The 12,707-nt window shown below is 47.1% G+C and overlaps 2 protein-coding genes across 9 annotated transcripts in view; one reads left to right on the forward strand and one right to left on the reverse strand.

Annotated features, from left to right (window-relative positions):
* Window positions 1–3,530, forward strand: part of PRR5 (proline rich 5) — an 84,813-nt gene extending 81,283 nt beyond the window's left edge. For all 8 annotated transcript variants that reach the window (XM_085232800.1, XM_085232778.1, XM_085232781.1 and 5 more), the window contains one exon: window positions 2,418–3,530. In XM_085232800.1, the coding sequence (XP_085088926.1) occupies window positions 2,418–2,965 (548 nt within the window). In that variant the 3' untranslated portion in view covers window positions 2,966–3,530. The remainder of the gene's footprint in view (window positions 1–2,417) is intronic.
* A 5,271-nt stretch (window positions 3,531–8,801) lies between these two features.
* LOC109368277 (uncharacterized) lies at window positions 8,802–9,707 on the reverse strand. Its single transcript, XM_085232821.1, has one exon. The coding sequence runs from the start codon at window positions 9,705–9,707 to the stop codon at window positions 8,802–8,804; it is 906 nt and encodes a 301-aa protein (XP_085088947.1).
* Window positions 9,708–12,707: the final 3,000 nt, after the last annotated feature.

The following is a 12,707-nucleotide window of genomic DNA, read 5'->3' on the forward strand; positions in this document are numbered from 1 at the left end:
AACAGTGATAGGATCAGAGGGAATGGCGTCACGTTTCACCAGGGCAGATTCAGGCTGGACTTTAGGAAACACTGCTTCTCCAAAAGAGTGGTCAGGTGCTGGAATGGGCTGCCCAGGGAGGTGGTGGAGTCACCGACTCTGGAGGCTCAAGAAAGTATAGATGTGCTACTAAGGAACATAGTTTGGTGGGCAGTGCTGCTGATAGGTGGACAGTGGGACTGGATGATCTTGGAGGTCTTTTCCAACCTTGTTGGTTCTATGGTTCTATGAGACTGAGCAGTATGACCACGCTATTTTTCTGAGGTCATGCAGTATGCAAAGTCACGATGATTTGGCAGTGGCAGAAGATGAAACCAGCACTCACTGCTTTACGGCTTTGAATCTGAAATGTGTTTTGCTTTTCCATTCAACCTCGTAGGGAGCGCGTTTTAACACAGGATGCCTTATGGACAGAGAGAGAAAGAAGTAAGAAGCAATTGCTAGAATGCTGAGTATTATGTGTTCACTTGTGTGCAAGGATTTTGCAAGGTTATTTAAAGCAGGAAAAAGTGAGAATTTGTCTTAAAAAAGACTAAGTGATAAGCTTGCAAAATGTAATATGTTTCTGCAGAGTGGAAGATAAGAATAGCAGTGAACAAAACAAGAGAAACTCAGCTTACACGGGAGGGAAGATCTCTAACTTTTTTGCATTGGCTAGGTGCTGGAGTAAATTGTTGGTGTAGGCTGTTGAATGTTCTCTGCTAGAGGTATTATTTAAGTATCACATACATGGGCACCTATAAAAAACCAAGGCGGTTAAAAATGGTGTTGCCTGATGGCAGACTCCCTTCTACCTTAGGGACTGTAGGGTTCCGTGTGCGCTGTTATGTGAAGGCAAGATTAGGCCAAGAGGAAGGACTTTGGAAAATCCCTCTGAGTGCTGCAATCTGCTGAAATTGCAACGGGGATATTACAGCATAACTTACATTGTAAGTCATCAAGGAAATGTGGTAGTACCCAAATATTTTTATCTAAATACTGTGATGGCCTACTTGAATAGAGAAAATGGAGGAGTAAATAAGTTAAATTGCGTGGATTCTGTACAGTCCATTTTGTCTGGTTGCTGATCTTCCTCTGAAGCTGAATGGAAAAATGCTTGTGTTGCAGTATGCATTGAAGAAACAAATATGTTTTACTGTAAATTGTGATCTTAATTACCGAAACTTCTTTTATTTGTGTGATTGGCATTTGTACCCAGGTAAGCAGGAAAGTGTAATTGTAGAAGAGAAAGGCATTGCTAAGGGAAATCTCATAGCTTGGAGCTGAACATATGCTAAGCATCCTAACTTGAAGCATTTTTTTGTTTACGATTATTTTCAGTGGCTGTAGTTGTCATCCAGATATAACCCATTTCCCTCCTCCAGCCGTGCCCTTTTTGTGAGGATGGGAAGTGTGAGTGGCAGGGAGAAAGCTTCAGAAGTGTGACCCAATAGATACACCGCATTCTTATCCCTATTTTGTGCACAGGCGAGGCAGAGCAATGCAATAGGCAAAACATTTGCGTGATGATAATTCGGATCGAGCAGCAGAGATCACTCCTGCCCTGAAACACTGGTGGAGGATCTCCGTGCTCACTTGCTGCCACCTGCCGTTCATTCTTTGGAAAGCACGCACTGCGTTGACAACGGCCTCATTAAAACTTCTGCTGGGCTGAGTGCGGTTCTGTTTCCCTGGAAGGTGCTGTGGGCACTGCCCTGCAGTGACCATTTCCAAGGGCTGTTTGTGTTCTGTCTCCAAACAATGCTTTGAATCAAAGTTTTTTCCAAAATAGTTTAGTGAAACTGTGTATCTTAATCCTCTATGCCCCAAATACGAGGGGATGAGATTTTCCCAGAGTGGGTGTCTGGTTCCCTGCTTTCTTATGTGGGTTGACTATACTGTCTCTGCAGTGCACTTTTGGTTTGGATTGAAGAGATGAGGATCTGAAAGTGCAAATGGAGCTGAAGTTAAAAAGCAATCGGTGCCACCCATCTTAAAAGTCAGCTTTCAAAGACTTGCAATTAGTGATGATCTCGACAGGCAGAACAAGAACAGAATTTGGCTTTCTGGCAAAGCTTAAAGAAAATATTTGCAAGTGTATATCAAATCTCCTGCAATATTTACTATTTTACTCCAGCAGTTGAAATTGAATGGCGGCAAGGGAATTTCAGCTATTTTTGAAATAAATTTGAGGCATTCAGATTGATAAAGACAGCTGGGAATCTGAATCCTATGCACCTATAAAACCAGCAAAATATATGATTGTTCAGAAGTTGGTGTCACACAAGAAAAGCTTCTTAGTTTTTGGGCCTTGTCCTTTATTTTGAACACTCATAATTATGAATATAACAAAAACAGGAGACTTCCTAGATGTCATTCTGATCTTCCTTTCCTTACAGAGAAGCGCTTCTTCAGGCGTTCCAAGTCAGGTGACATCCTCGCCAAGAACCCCGTGGTGCGATCGAAAAGCTACAATAATCCACTGCTGACACCAGTAGCTGAGTACGAAACAGAGGGTATGGCTGCCAACGGGACAAGCATCCGAAGGCACTCTGTTTCAGAAATGACTTCCTGCCTGGAGCTGCAGGGCTACTCCAACCTCACCACCATCATGGACAACGGTTCTAAGGGCTCCGTGACGGCCACAAAAAACTTGCTGTCCGACCAGGAGCGGTCCAGCGCTGGGTCAGCGCAGTGCTCTGGCAAACTCAGCACAGTGGAGCAACAGAAAGGACACTTCCACTCAATGGACGACCCACATAGGTCTTTTGAGCTGGACAGGGACCCTTCCTTGATTCCTGTTCCTTCTTCTAGCCCTGAGAACATAGTGGATCAGATTTTAGAGTCCATAGACTCTGATTCTGAAGGCATTTTTATTGATTTTGGCAGAGGCTGTTCCAAATCAACAGCATACAATGTGGACGTGAACAGACAGAGCGTCTTGTGAAGGACAGCAGGACACGAGCCTTGGGTTTTCATGTTATACAAGAAAGCTACTAACGTGTTGAGTCAGACCATGGGCACAACCTACGTGTGTCTAGGGCACAACCTCAGCTGTGTTGAAGTATAAAAACACCACAGTTTACAGCAGGCAGGAATCAGCTGCCTGTGGGGAGAAACCCTGATGACTTCTCCCTGTCCCCATCCTCTGCGTTCTCGTTTCTTACTGTCTTTCTGAACTTAGGGATTCACAAACTAACAGGTATCTGGTGAAATGCACTTGTTACAACTGGCAGGGTCTATTCAGCAATGCTGCCTGGGAAATGACTCAAGAGATTCCTGTAGAAGGGCAGGTTGTTCTCTGGACTGTAACATGTCAGCTGGAGCACAAAAAATTATCCTTTTAAAAAGTAAAACTGAAATAACAGAGGCTGTGGTCCTTCATACCACAGAACACCACGATAAGGAAGTCTCTTTTAATCTTTTCTTGTACATCTTGTATGCACTCCTTTGCTCAACGGTGAGTTAAGAGTTCTTGAAGAAAGGCAAATAAATGGAAATGTGCTACCTGATGTCATGCGATGCCTGATGTCTTGTATTCTGCTTCATGGCTGGTGCTTTGTGTCTGTGAGAGGGTTGTCTTGAAACTGGCTCTTAAGACCCTGTTAAGACACGGCTCTTCAAAGAAGTCTGCGCGTTGCTGACTCCTGGGGCATCCGCTGTAGGGAGAGTTTCCAGCAGGGTTCAACTTAATTGTTTTTTCTGACAACACAAGCACATGGCCTCTCGATGGGCATCTCCATTGTCTATCTATATTCTTAAAGTAATTCCACAGTGCATATGCTGTAAATAGGAGTACGTAAAGTATGTCGTAAGGTAGATGACAGTGGATTGGTACATGTGATAGCAACATGAAGAAGAAATCCTGATGCCTGACAGATGGCTAAATGCTGTGCTACTGCAGGTCAATCCATTGCAGGTGTCTCTTCTGGAGCTGGGAGGTAGTGGGCACCTCCACAGCAGCCCAGCACAGATGGGTTTCCGAGGGATGAAACAGAGCCAGGTTCTCAGCTCAGAGACTCAAGCACTCTTGAGTGACATCATACTTCTTTGATGCAGAGATGAGCAATCTCTTCCATGTCCCAGTGGTCTCCAATCTTATGGCCGAGGAACAATCCTTGTGGGGATGTGATAATTGAGACCCAAACAGAACCATGGATGCAGCAGAATATACCTGCAGCAAGAGCAGCTCCAGTGCCTCTGGATGTACAGCTGAAAACCACAGATCGTCAGACCACTCATAGCATCATAGAATCTTAGAATCACTGAATCACAGAATGGCCAGTGTTGAAAAGGACCACAGGGTCATCTAGTTTCATTGTCCCTTTCCTTTTATCCTCCCAAATTGTTACAAGCTCCCATGTTGATGCGCCCAGCACCTGTCCTCATTCCTTCTGGCAAATGCTGTTCTGTCTCCCAAATTCCTGTTGAGGTAATTTTTGAGAAAAAGAGTATCCACTGTCTTCTTCTAAGAACATGATCCAGGACAGGACAAGGGATTGAAGTCCCTACAAGAACATTTTAAAGACAGTGAATCAAGGCCTCCGCACACCTTCTTCCTTCAGGAAACAGTAAATGTAATGAGAGTCACAAGCTTACTTGATCACCAGGCAATACTTAGATATAGTTTCAACTCAGAAAGAAAGAAACTGCTAGGAGCCTTCCCACCTGAGTGCCTTGCGCAGTCAGGGCCCTTCTCTGTGACTGAAGATGCTGAATCCCCTGCTGTGCAGGAAATGAACTAGCTGCTCCCACCCTGCATGCACATGAAAATCCTCCTTCAGCTGTTTTGAGAGGATATTTGAAGAGAGGGTTAAAGGCAGTAACTGCTGCTGCCAAGTGTTTTGTCATTGTAACCCTGCAGTTTGAATTGAGCTTTTACCCTTCTAATTCTTACAGTTAACATGGACTGTCTAGGGTCAAAGCTCCAGCAGCAGAAGGGTCTTCTGTAGGCATATAGACTCTTCATCAGATACAGACCAAGAAACCCAAAGCAAAGCAAAACAAAACAAAGCGAAGGAAAGCTGAAGCCCAGCCTAGCCTTCAACTTGCGATTACCAGCTGTAATGGGGATGAGCGATCATTTAAGGAAGTCGAATGCAGGGCTCCTGGACATCACTATTAGTTCTTAGGGGTGGTGCTGTGTTTTGTAAGCTCCGTTGAGATGAAGGAAAAGGGATGTGTGTGTGTATTCATCTTTAGGATGAAGAGGATCTCAATTGGCTTTTCTTTAAGTAAGTCAAGTGGATGATGCTCTTGCTGTGGTTTAGAGCGAGCTGAGCCAAACTGGCATCTCTCTTAGCAAACAAAATATTCAGAAAGGCCTGTCTGCTGTGCAGAGGCTTCAAGTGGGGTAATGACTACAGAGGGAGCAAACCCATTCTGGGTTCAAGCTGCAGCTTCAGGACTGTTTGTTTAGTTAACGGAAGCATTAGGCTGAGTAGCCTTGCTAGGAAGAGCCTGAAAATATGGAGCTAGAATGAAGTTCCTCACTGCAGTGGTGGTAGGGTGGCTTTTTGTCCCTCCTTCCGTGTCAAAGCATGCAGACAAGCATGAGTGTAAACTGAAAAACTGAATGTGAGGGTCTGCATAGACATGACACCACAGTGGTCTGAGACTTTCCTAGCCGTCCTCTGAATGTGATCAAATTAGGGGTGTGCTATTCCTAGAGACAAACCGTGGAGGCATTATGAAGGAGATACGTGTGTCATGCGGGGTCATGGCCAAATATATTTGTGACATGATGGCTTCCAGCTTTCAAATGCTACTGCAAGATGGTGTCCCAGTGCACCGGTTGCACTCAGCCTGCGGTCTTAACGGGGCACTCTGTGCCAGTTCTTTTCCTCTACCCTTCCTCTGTTGCAATAATCTCTGGTATTTTACATCCTCATCCAAAAACCAAGAGCTCTCTGCTCTTTTCCTAGTTGGAATGGCTTCCAAGATTCTGCAAGGGCTATGCAGATCAACAGATATCACTTCACATTGCTGTCATCTGGCACTGCGGGGTGAGTGTTGTGCGAGGAAAAGGAACGGGGAGGCTGACCTAAGGAGCAGCTGCTGAGCACTGAGGAGGAGATATTCAGCTCCCTGAATTGGGAGTAGCAGAAGAACTGACTGCAAATAAAGCTGTCCAAACAGAGGCCTCTTTTTTTTTTTTTCTTCCTTTTCTCCTTAGAAGTGGGGAAAGTGACTTTGGGTTACTCAGTTAGTTCCTAGCAAGATGTTTTTAATTAGCACTACTGACTAAAATGTCCTTGCCTGAAGTGGTCGGCTTCAGCAATGGAAGAGCTTGGAGCTGTCCCTCTCCTACTGCCCTGGTATAATGTGTGGGCATGCAAGTATATGAATATATCTGGTCTGTCTCCAAAGTTCTAGTTAGAGGTGTGAGGATTGCCCCTGTATTAGGATAGACGCTGTAAGAGTATCTCTGAAATGACAACGTCAGAAAGGCCTTTGTGTTGGATTTGGCTGCAGCTGTTTTAATGATGTCTCGCAGCATGAAACAACACAAAATTCTCCTTAATCCCACAACTGACAGTTTGCGTATGTCTTATCGCAGTGCTTCCAGCAGCACCTAACGGCTGCTAGAAATCTGTTTCCCCTGACTTAGTCTGCATTAGAGTTGGGAGGATGGCGGTGGCCACAGGGCTGTTGGAAGGTCACTGCTTGGTAGCTGCCTTTGGAGAAGTAGGTATCTGAGGATAAGTTTGTATTTCTATTACAGACGGTCTATGTCACTGTTTTCACCCTGATGATTGTTAAGTCTTCCAGTATTTTTTCTAACTATTTGGGGTGAAGTAATAATTAATTCCTTTTTTCCAAAGTAAAATATTTGGGGAGGATGTACAGATAGATTTCATAATGCGCTCCCTTTACAAACCCTAGAACTTTGATTTGGAAATCAGGATTTGCAGGAAATACTTAAGGCACTCTTCCTGTCTTCACAATGAAGATTAGTGTGAGGATCAAATTGCCAGAGTGGGACTGGAAGAGCAAAATAGCTTAATTCCATGTCTTCAGTGGGCTTTTCGCGTGGCTTTAAGTCACTTAATAACCCTGTATGTCAGCTACTATTCAGAACATGTGGATAATGTTCTTATCGGTCTTCAAATTGCCAAGTGTATTGTCTGTTGCTCCAAGGCTTCATAATAAAGCATGCCCGAGGAGAGGAGACAGCGTCTCAGCCAGTTCCTGAGTGTAAATTAAGAGTGCAATCCCAACTTCTCTGTATTTGTTGCCATCATATCCTTTTGAGCTTACGATGACACTAGGCTCTGTTCCTTCACCCGATAATACCTACATAATAGAATGATCAGAGAATTACAGAATGGCTTATGTTGGAGGGGATGTCAGAGAATATCTAGTTCCAATCCCCCTACCATGGACAGGGCTACAACCACTTGGTCAGGGTGCCCAGGGCTCCATCCAACCTGGCCTTGAATGCCTCCAGGAATGGGCAACCTGTTCCAGTGCCTCACTGTCACCGAGTAAAAAATTTCTTCCTAACGTCTAACCTAAGCCTATCCCTCTTAATTTTTAAGCCATTCCCCCTTTAATACTGTGAGCTCTGAGGAATTTTTCTTTTTTTTCCCCTTTGAATACATGTTACTCTGTTGTTATCAGCATCAAGCTGCTTCTACATTCTTCCAAATAGCTTAGGTCCCTATTCTGTCCTGAATATACTCAGTGACTCCCAGGAGCAAATATCACTGCTTCATGCTTTGTGCGTCTCTTCCAGCCAAAACAATAAAGGAAGACATTAGGCTTGATTTCCAAAGAGGAAAATTTATCTTCCCACTTGCAGTAGTTTTGTGGAAAATTGAGATCAGAAGATTATATTCTCTGTGATCGCTCCAACAGTTTTCTGCCAGGTACAGATGCGAAGCTTGATCGTGTGTAAGTGCTTGGCTCATAACCTGAGGCGTGTGATAAAGCACAGGTAAGGTGGGTGTGTTCCCCAGCACAGTGGCTGTCTATCGTATTAGAATCCATCTGCTGTGAATTATTCAGCCACTTCCACCACAGATGTGATGGATGTGCAATCACCTGGAAGAGTGATATGCTGCAGCCGGTCCATACTCCTGGGATGTTCTCTGGCAATCTCATTGCATGGTAAGCTAGAGGTGTAGAAGTGGAAACATTGCCCGCCAAAAATGGAAGCAGAATCTGGGTATCTGGGTAGTGAACAGGCCAAAGAAACTTGTAGTGAAACTCTGAGTGGAGAACTGAAGCGACTTCAAATGAAAAGTGAAGCTCCCACCGCACATCTCTGACAACAGCATTGTAACTTCTTTCTTGCTAAATCTTGTTTCTGCCTCCCCGAAGGAGAAAGGTGAAGTTACTCAGAAAAGAAACCTGTGCGGTGGTGAGTGCAGGATTTTGTATGGTTTGTGTCAGGTGGAAATTCTTGGGGTGAGGGTGGAAAACGTTTTCAGGTTTGCTAGTTTCAGTTTAACCTCTGGTCTGTCATTTCCCAATCATTGACCAAATCAACTTGTAAAAGGACTTCCTGGGGCCCACACGTGTTTTGTTAGTGCTGTCATGAGTGCCAGTTTATGGTTGTGGAAATAAAGTTGTGAGGCTACACCGTCCCACAGGTGCAGGAGAGGGAGAAAGCAGCATGGGCAGGGCCAGCAACACCAACAGCCTTGCCAGTAACACAGAGACCTTTTCTGTTTCTTTTTTTAACTTATTTTTATTTTCTCTCCAAGCAGCCGGCCGAGAGGCAGATGTTGGCCTCCCAGCCCGCCGGAGCCATGCTCTGCTGGTAGTGGGATGACGGCCTAGCGCCGCTGCCGGGGCCGCCTCTTGCGGGGTGGGGGCGAATCCTGGGGGCTGCTGCGGCTCTTCCTCTTCAGAGGGCGCCGGGGCCCCCCACACGAGTGGCCTCTGCCCTGGGCAGAAGGGCCCGCTGCTGCTGCCTGCCCCGGCTCCTCCTGCGGCTCCTGCGCTGAGCTCGCACTGGAGGTGCCGGGGTGCCCAGGTCCCCCAGCGGAGCCGCCGTGCAGCTCCTCGCTGCCTGAGGCAGGAAGATCCCGATGGGAGGCTCTGGTGTTGGGGCTGGCTGCAGGGCTGTCCTCCCGCCCTCCTGCAGCACGGCCGTCCCGCTGGTCCGTCTGGCGGCGGATGTGGGGGCCGTACAGGGCTGCGGCGGTGCGGATGAGGCGCCGTACAAAGGGCGCCACGTCGCCGTTGGTGATGGGTTGCAGCTCCCGCACCAAGGTCGCCTCGTCCAGCCCGTGCTCACAAAGGAAGTGCATAGTGGTCCACTGTCCCACTTGCACTTCCCACCAGTCGTCGCTGGACATCTCCCGGATCTCTTCCTGCAGCCACTGTAGCAGGGGTGCGAGGTCTTCCGGATGTTGATGGAAAAAGGCAGCCCAGACCTCGGCTGGGAAGTTGTGCTCAGGTGGAATGAGCACCGGCTCTGCAGGCCCCTGCTCATCCTGCAGGCCATCACCTGAGTGTCCCGTGGGCTGCGGGATGGAACACTCAAGATAATCGTCATCCGACCTCACCGAGTAGCGGATGGTGGCTATTTTGTGCCCGCACACGGCACAACTCGGCTTCTGCTTGGCCCACCAGATGGCACAGCCGTAGCAAAGCTGGTGCTGGCAGGGGGTCACATGGGCGACATCCTCCCGACCTTGCCCACAGACGGGGCAGGTCCAGTTGGATGGCACGTCCATGGCCCCGGGCTGTGCGGTGGACTGGGGAGAGCTGAGGTCGGGAAGCTGCTCCCCTCACTGATGCCGCAGCAGGCAGAAGGTATTACAAACTGCAAAAGAGAAAAGAGAGGCCACAGTCACTTGCTGCCCCGTGGGCAGGCAGCGGTGATGCCCCAGTCCCTCAGCAAGAAACCCTCCCGGTCTCTGTTCCCCGCCTGCTGCTGCAGGGGCCGTGACCTGCACCACTCGCCTCTGCTGCTGCAAGTGCACCCTGCGCAGCCCCAGCTGCCTGAGCCAGGCAGGGCTGGGGAAAACCCTGCGAGGGTCCCTCAAGAAGCATCCCCCCAGCTGCCAGCATGAGGCATTGCCATGCTGCCTACCTGCACTGCTGCACGTCTCGCTCTGCAATGTCCCAGTTGCCTGCTGCTGCAGGGTCCGGGCAAAGCACAAGTGGCTCTGAGACGGCCACTGAGAGCTGCGCAAGCAGCACCCAGAGCACGTTTCAGCTCCAAAGCTCGCCTTGTCCACACTCCAGTCCTCGCACACACGCTCGGTTGGAGGCCAGACACGAACTGATGGGCTGGGCTGCTGCACCCGCGTTCAAGCCGGGTGGGCTGAGCAGTCACAATCCATTGCACAGAGATGTCACAAACCATCGCTTGGCCATGTCCTCACCTTCACTCACAGGCATCACCACCCGTTCCACAGTGATCCGCCATCCGTTGCTTGGTCATCACAATGAGCTGGCCTCACCTGCTGCACAGGTGCCAATGGCACTCCAGTCCCAGCACACTTTTCTGGGCTTTCCCCAGCACCTCTGCTTCTTCCATTCCTCCCCACATCTCATGTGTTTGGCATCAGCGTTTCACAACAATCACCGGTGCCATTCCCACAGGCCCCATTGGGTTGCTCAGGGCATGGCACGCACTCCCAGGCATGTACAGCCAGAAGGTTTATTCAATAAAAGGTCACACTTCCCTCTGTCTCTTGGACTAGATGATTGTAGAGGTCTTTTCCAGCCTTAATCATTCTATGATACTATGCTACCCACGTCCAAGGTCACTGCTGATTGAACATTTCACTTCAGTGGATCATAAAGCAATGCTAGTTTCCCCGATGTTGACAGCACTCCTTCATTTAAGTTCTATTCAATCTTAAGTGCGCAGTGGTCTGGTCTTCTGAAAAGCCAGCAGCTGCAGAAACAATGTTTGGCTGCTAATTGTCTTAAGTGGGGTAGGAAAAGAGGGCTACGTTTGATTAGGAAAGATAACTAGAATTACTAATAGGTTTTCGTTCCCGAGCTGCTGAGTAGCCACTGGGGCAACAGTCTGCGCTTGTCAAAGCACCATGGAATTAACTGGCCACCAGTGAATAGGATGTGTGTGTGTACCTTGGCTGAAACATTGCCACCTACATATGAACACAGGGCAGTAGCAGCTGGTTTTGTTCAGTAATTACATAGGGTTTACTTGCTACATACCCGCTACGCTTTCCTAGTGCACGTCAGGGATTGCTGCCCCGATCCGGCTTGTGATCCTGCCGGTTTGTGAAATGTGATGAAATAAAAGCCTAACATGCTGAATGTGTAACTTCTGATCTTTTGCTGTTTTTGTTCTGATCTTTTGCCACGTCCCCACTATTTGGGCGAGGTGGTTCTCCTGACTTCCAGACTGAGGTGCCAGAAGGTTTATTAAAGGTCCTCTTGCAACAGCTTTTCATTGCACTGAATAATATGTGATTGTTTCTGATTTTTCCTACATTCGCTGAACAGTCACTGGAACCTCATGTTATTTTGAGATTTTATTGATCTGATCTTAAAAACTGTAATTCAGATACCTCATTCAATGTGTAAATGAATTTATTTTTTTTCCAGAAAAACAGTAAATCTATCCTCCTACTGAAATATGGAGCATTACTTATAATTGCAATGTAAATTTTTTGTGGCATTGTGTCCGTGAGGTTTTCCTTGAGAAGCTCACCTAGAGGCAAGAATGGTCTCTTTATAGAAAACAAATGTTGATACACTGGTGTATTTATTTAGCTTCAGAGTCTAGAGCTCTAGGGAAATAACCTCCAGGGAGGAGATGGAGTCACAATCCCTGGCAGCGTTCAAGAGGCATGTGCGTGAAGATGTACGAGATATGGTTTAGAAGCTTGTGGTAGTAATGGTGATGGGAGGACGGTTGGAACAGATGACCTTGTAGGTCCTCTCCAACCTTGTGATTCTATGAGTCTATGATTTTTTTCTTCTGCTTTAGTGCTACCCTCACCAGCAATGCGGAGAGGCAGGAGGCAAGGAGACACTGGAAATTCTATTCTGTCAGACCTGGATACATACAAACACACCTGTGGCACTGCTATTCCCCACCTCCTCTTTTTTCCTACTTCCTCTAAAAGTGATTCTTTTAGTGACAAACGGCTCCATGAAAGTGGCCTTGCACAGCTCAAGGCTTGGAAGGTACCAGATCTGTCCAGAGTGTATGGATCCATTGCACATTTCCATGGATTCGTGGAGCATCAGAGAAAGGCTTCTGTAACTGGAGACTGCAAGTATCTGGCCCTGAGAGTCTGCAAGGAGCATATGCTGATGACATTTAACAAAACTGATGGCACACTGAATGAAGAAAGAAGCATCACGGCGAGGCCTGCAGCTGGCACATGCAACCTGGAAGGACCACGTGCACGGTTACTGTGTGTACTGGAGTAAATCCAACTTTCTGTCAGCATTAATTCAGTGTTCAATGATTTGCTCAGACCGGAGAGCTAATGTGGTGTTTTACCTTCTACATCTTCCAGAAGTTATTCCTTGAGCTTTGTGAATGGGTTTTCAGCTGGCATGCTGCAGTTTAAAGGCTTAGTTGTAAATGCTCACAGTGGATGTATCAGTCTCTGTTCAGGGGTAGGAGTATTGAAATATTGCACAAAGTTTTAGCTAAATGGTCTCATACATTTGAAGATGCAACAGATTTTCTATTTGGGGGGAAAATCTACTTATTTTATTCTTAAAATTGACATGTTTTC

Source organism: Meleagris gallopavo, chromosome 1 (genome assembly GCF_905368555.1).
Source record: "Meleagris gallopavo chromosome 1, MGAL_WU_HG_1.1, whole genome shotgun sequence".
Lineage (NCBI taxonomy): Eukaryota > Metazoa > Chordata > Aves > Galliformes > Phasianidae > Meleagris > Meleagris gallopavo.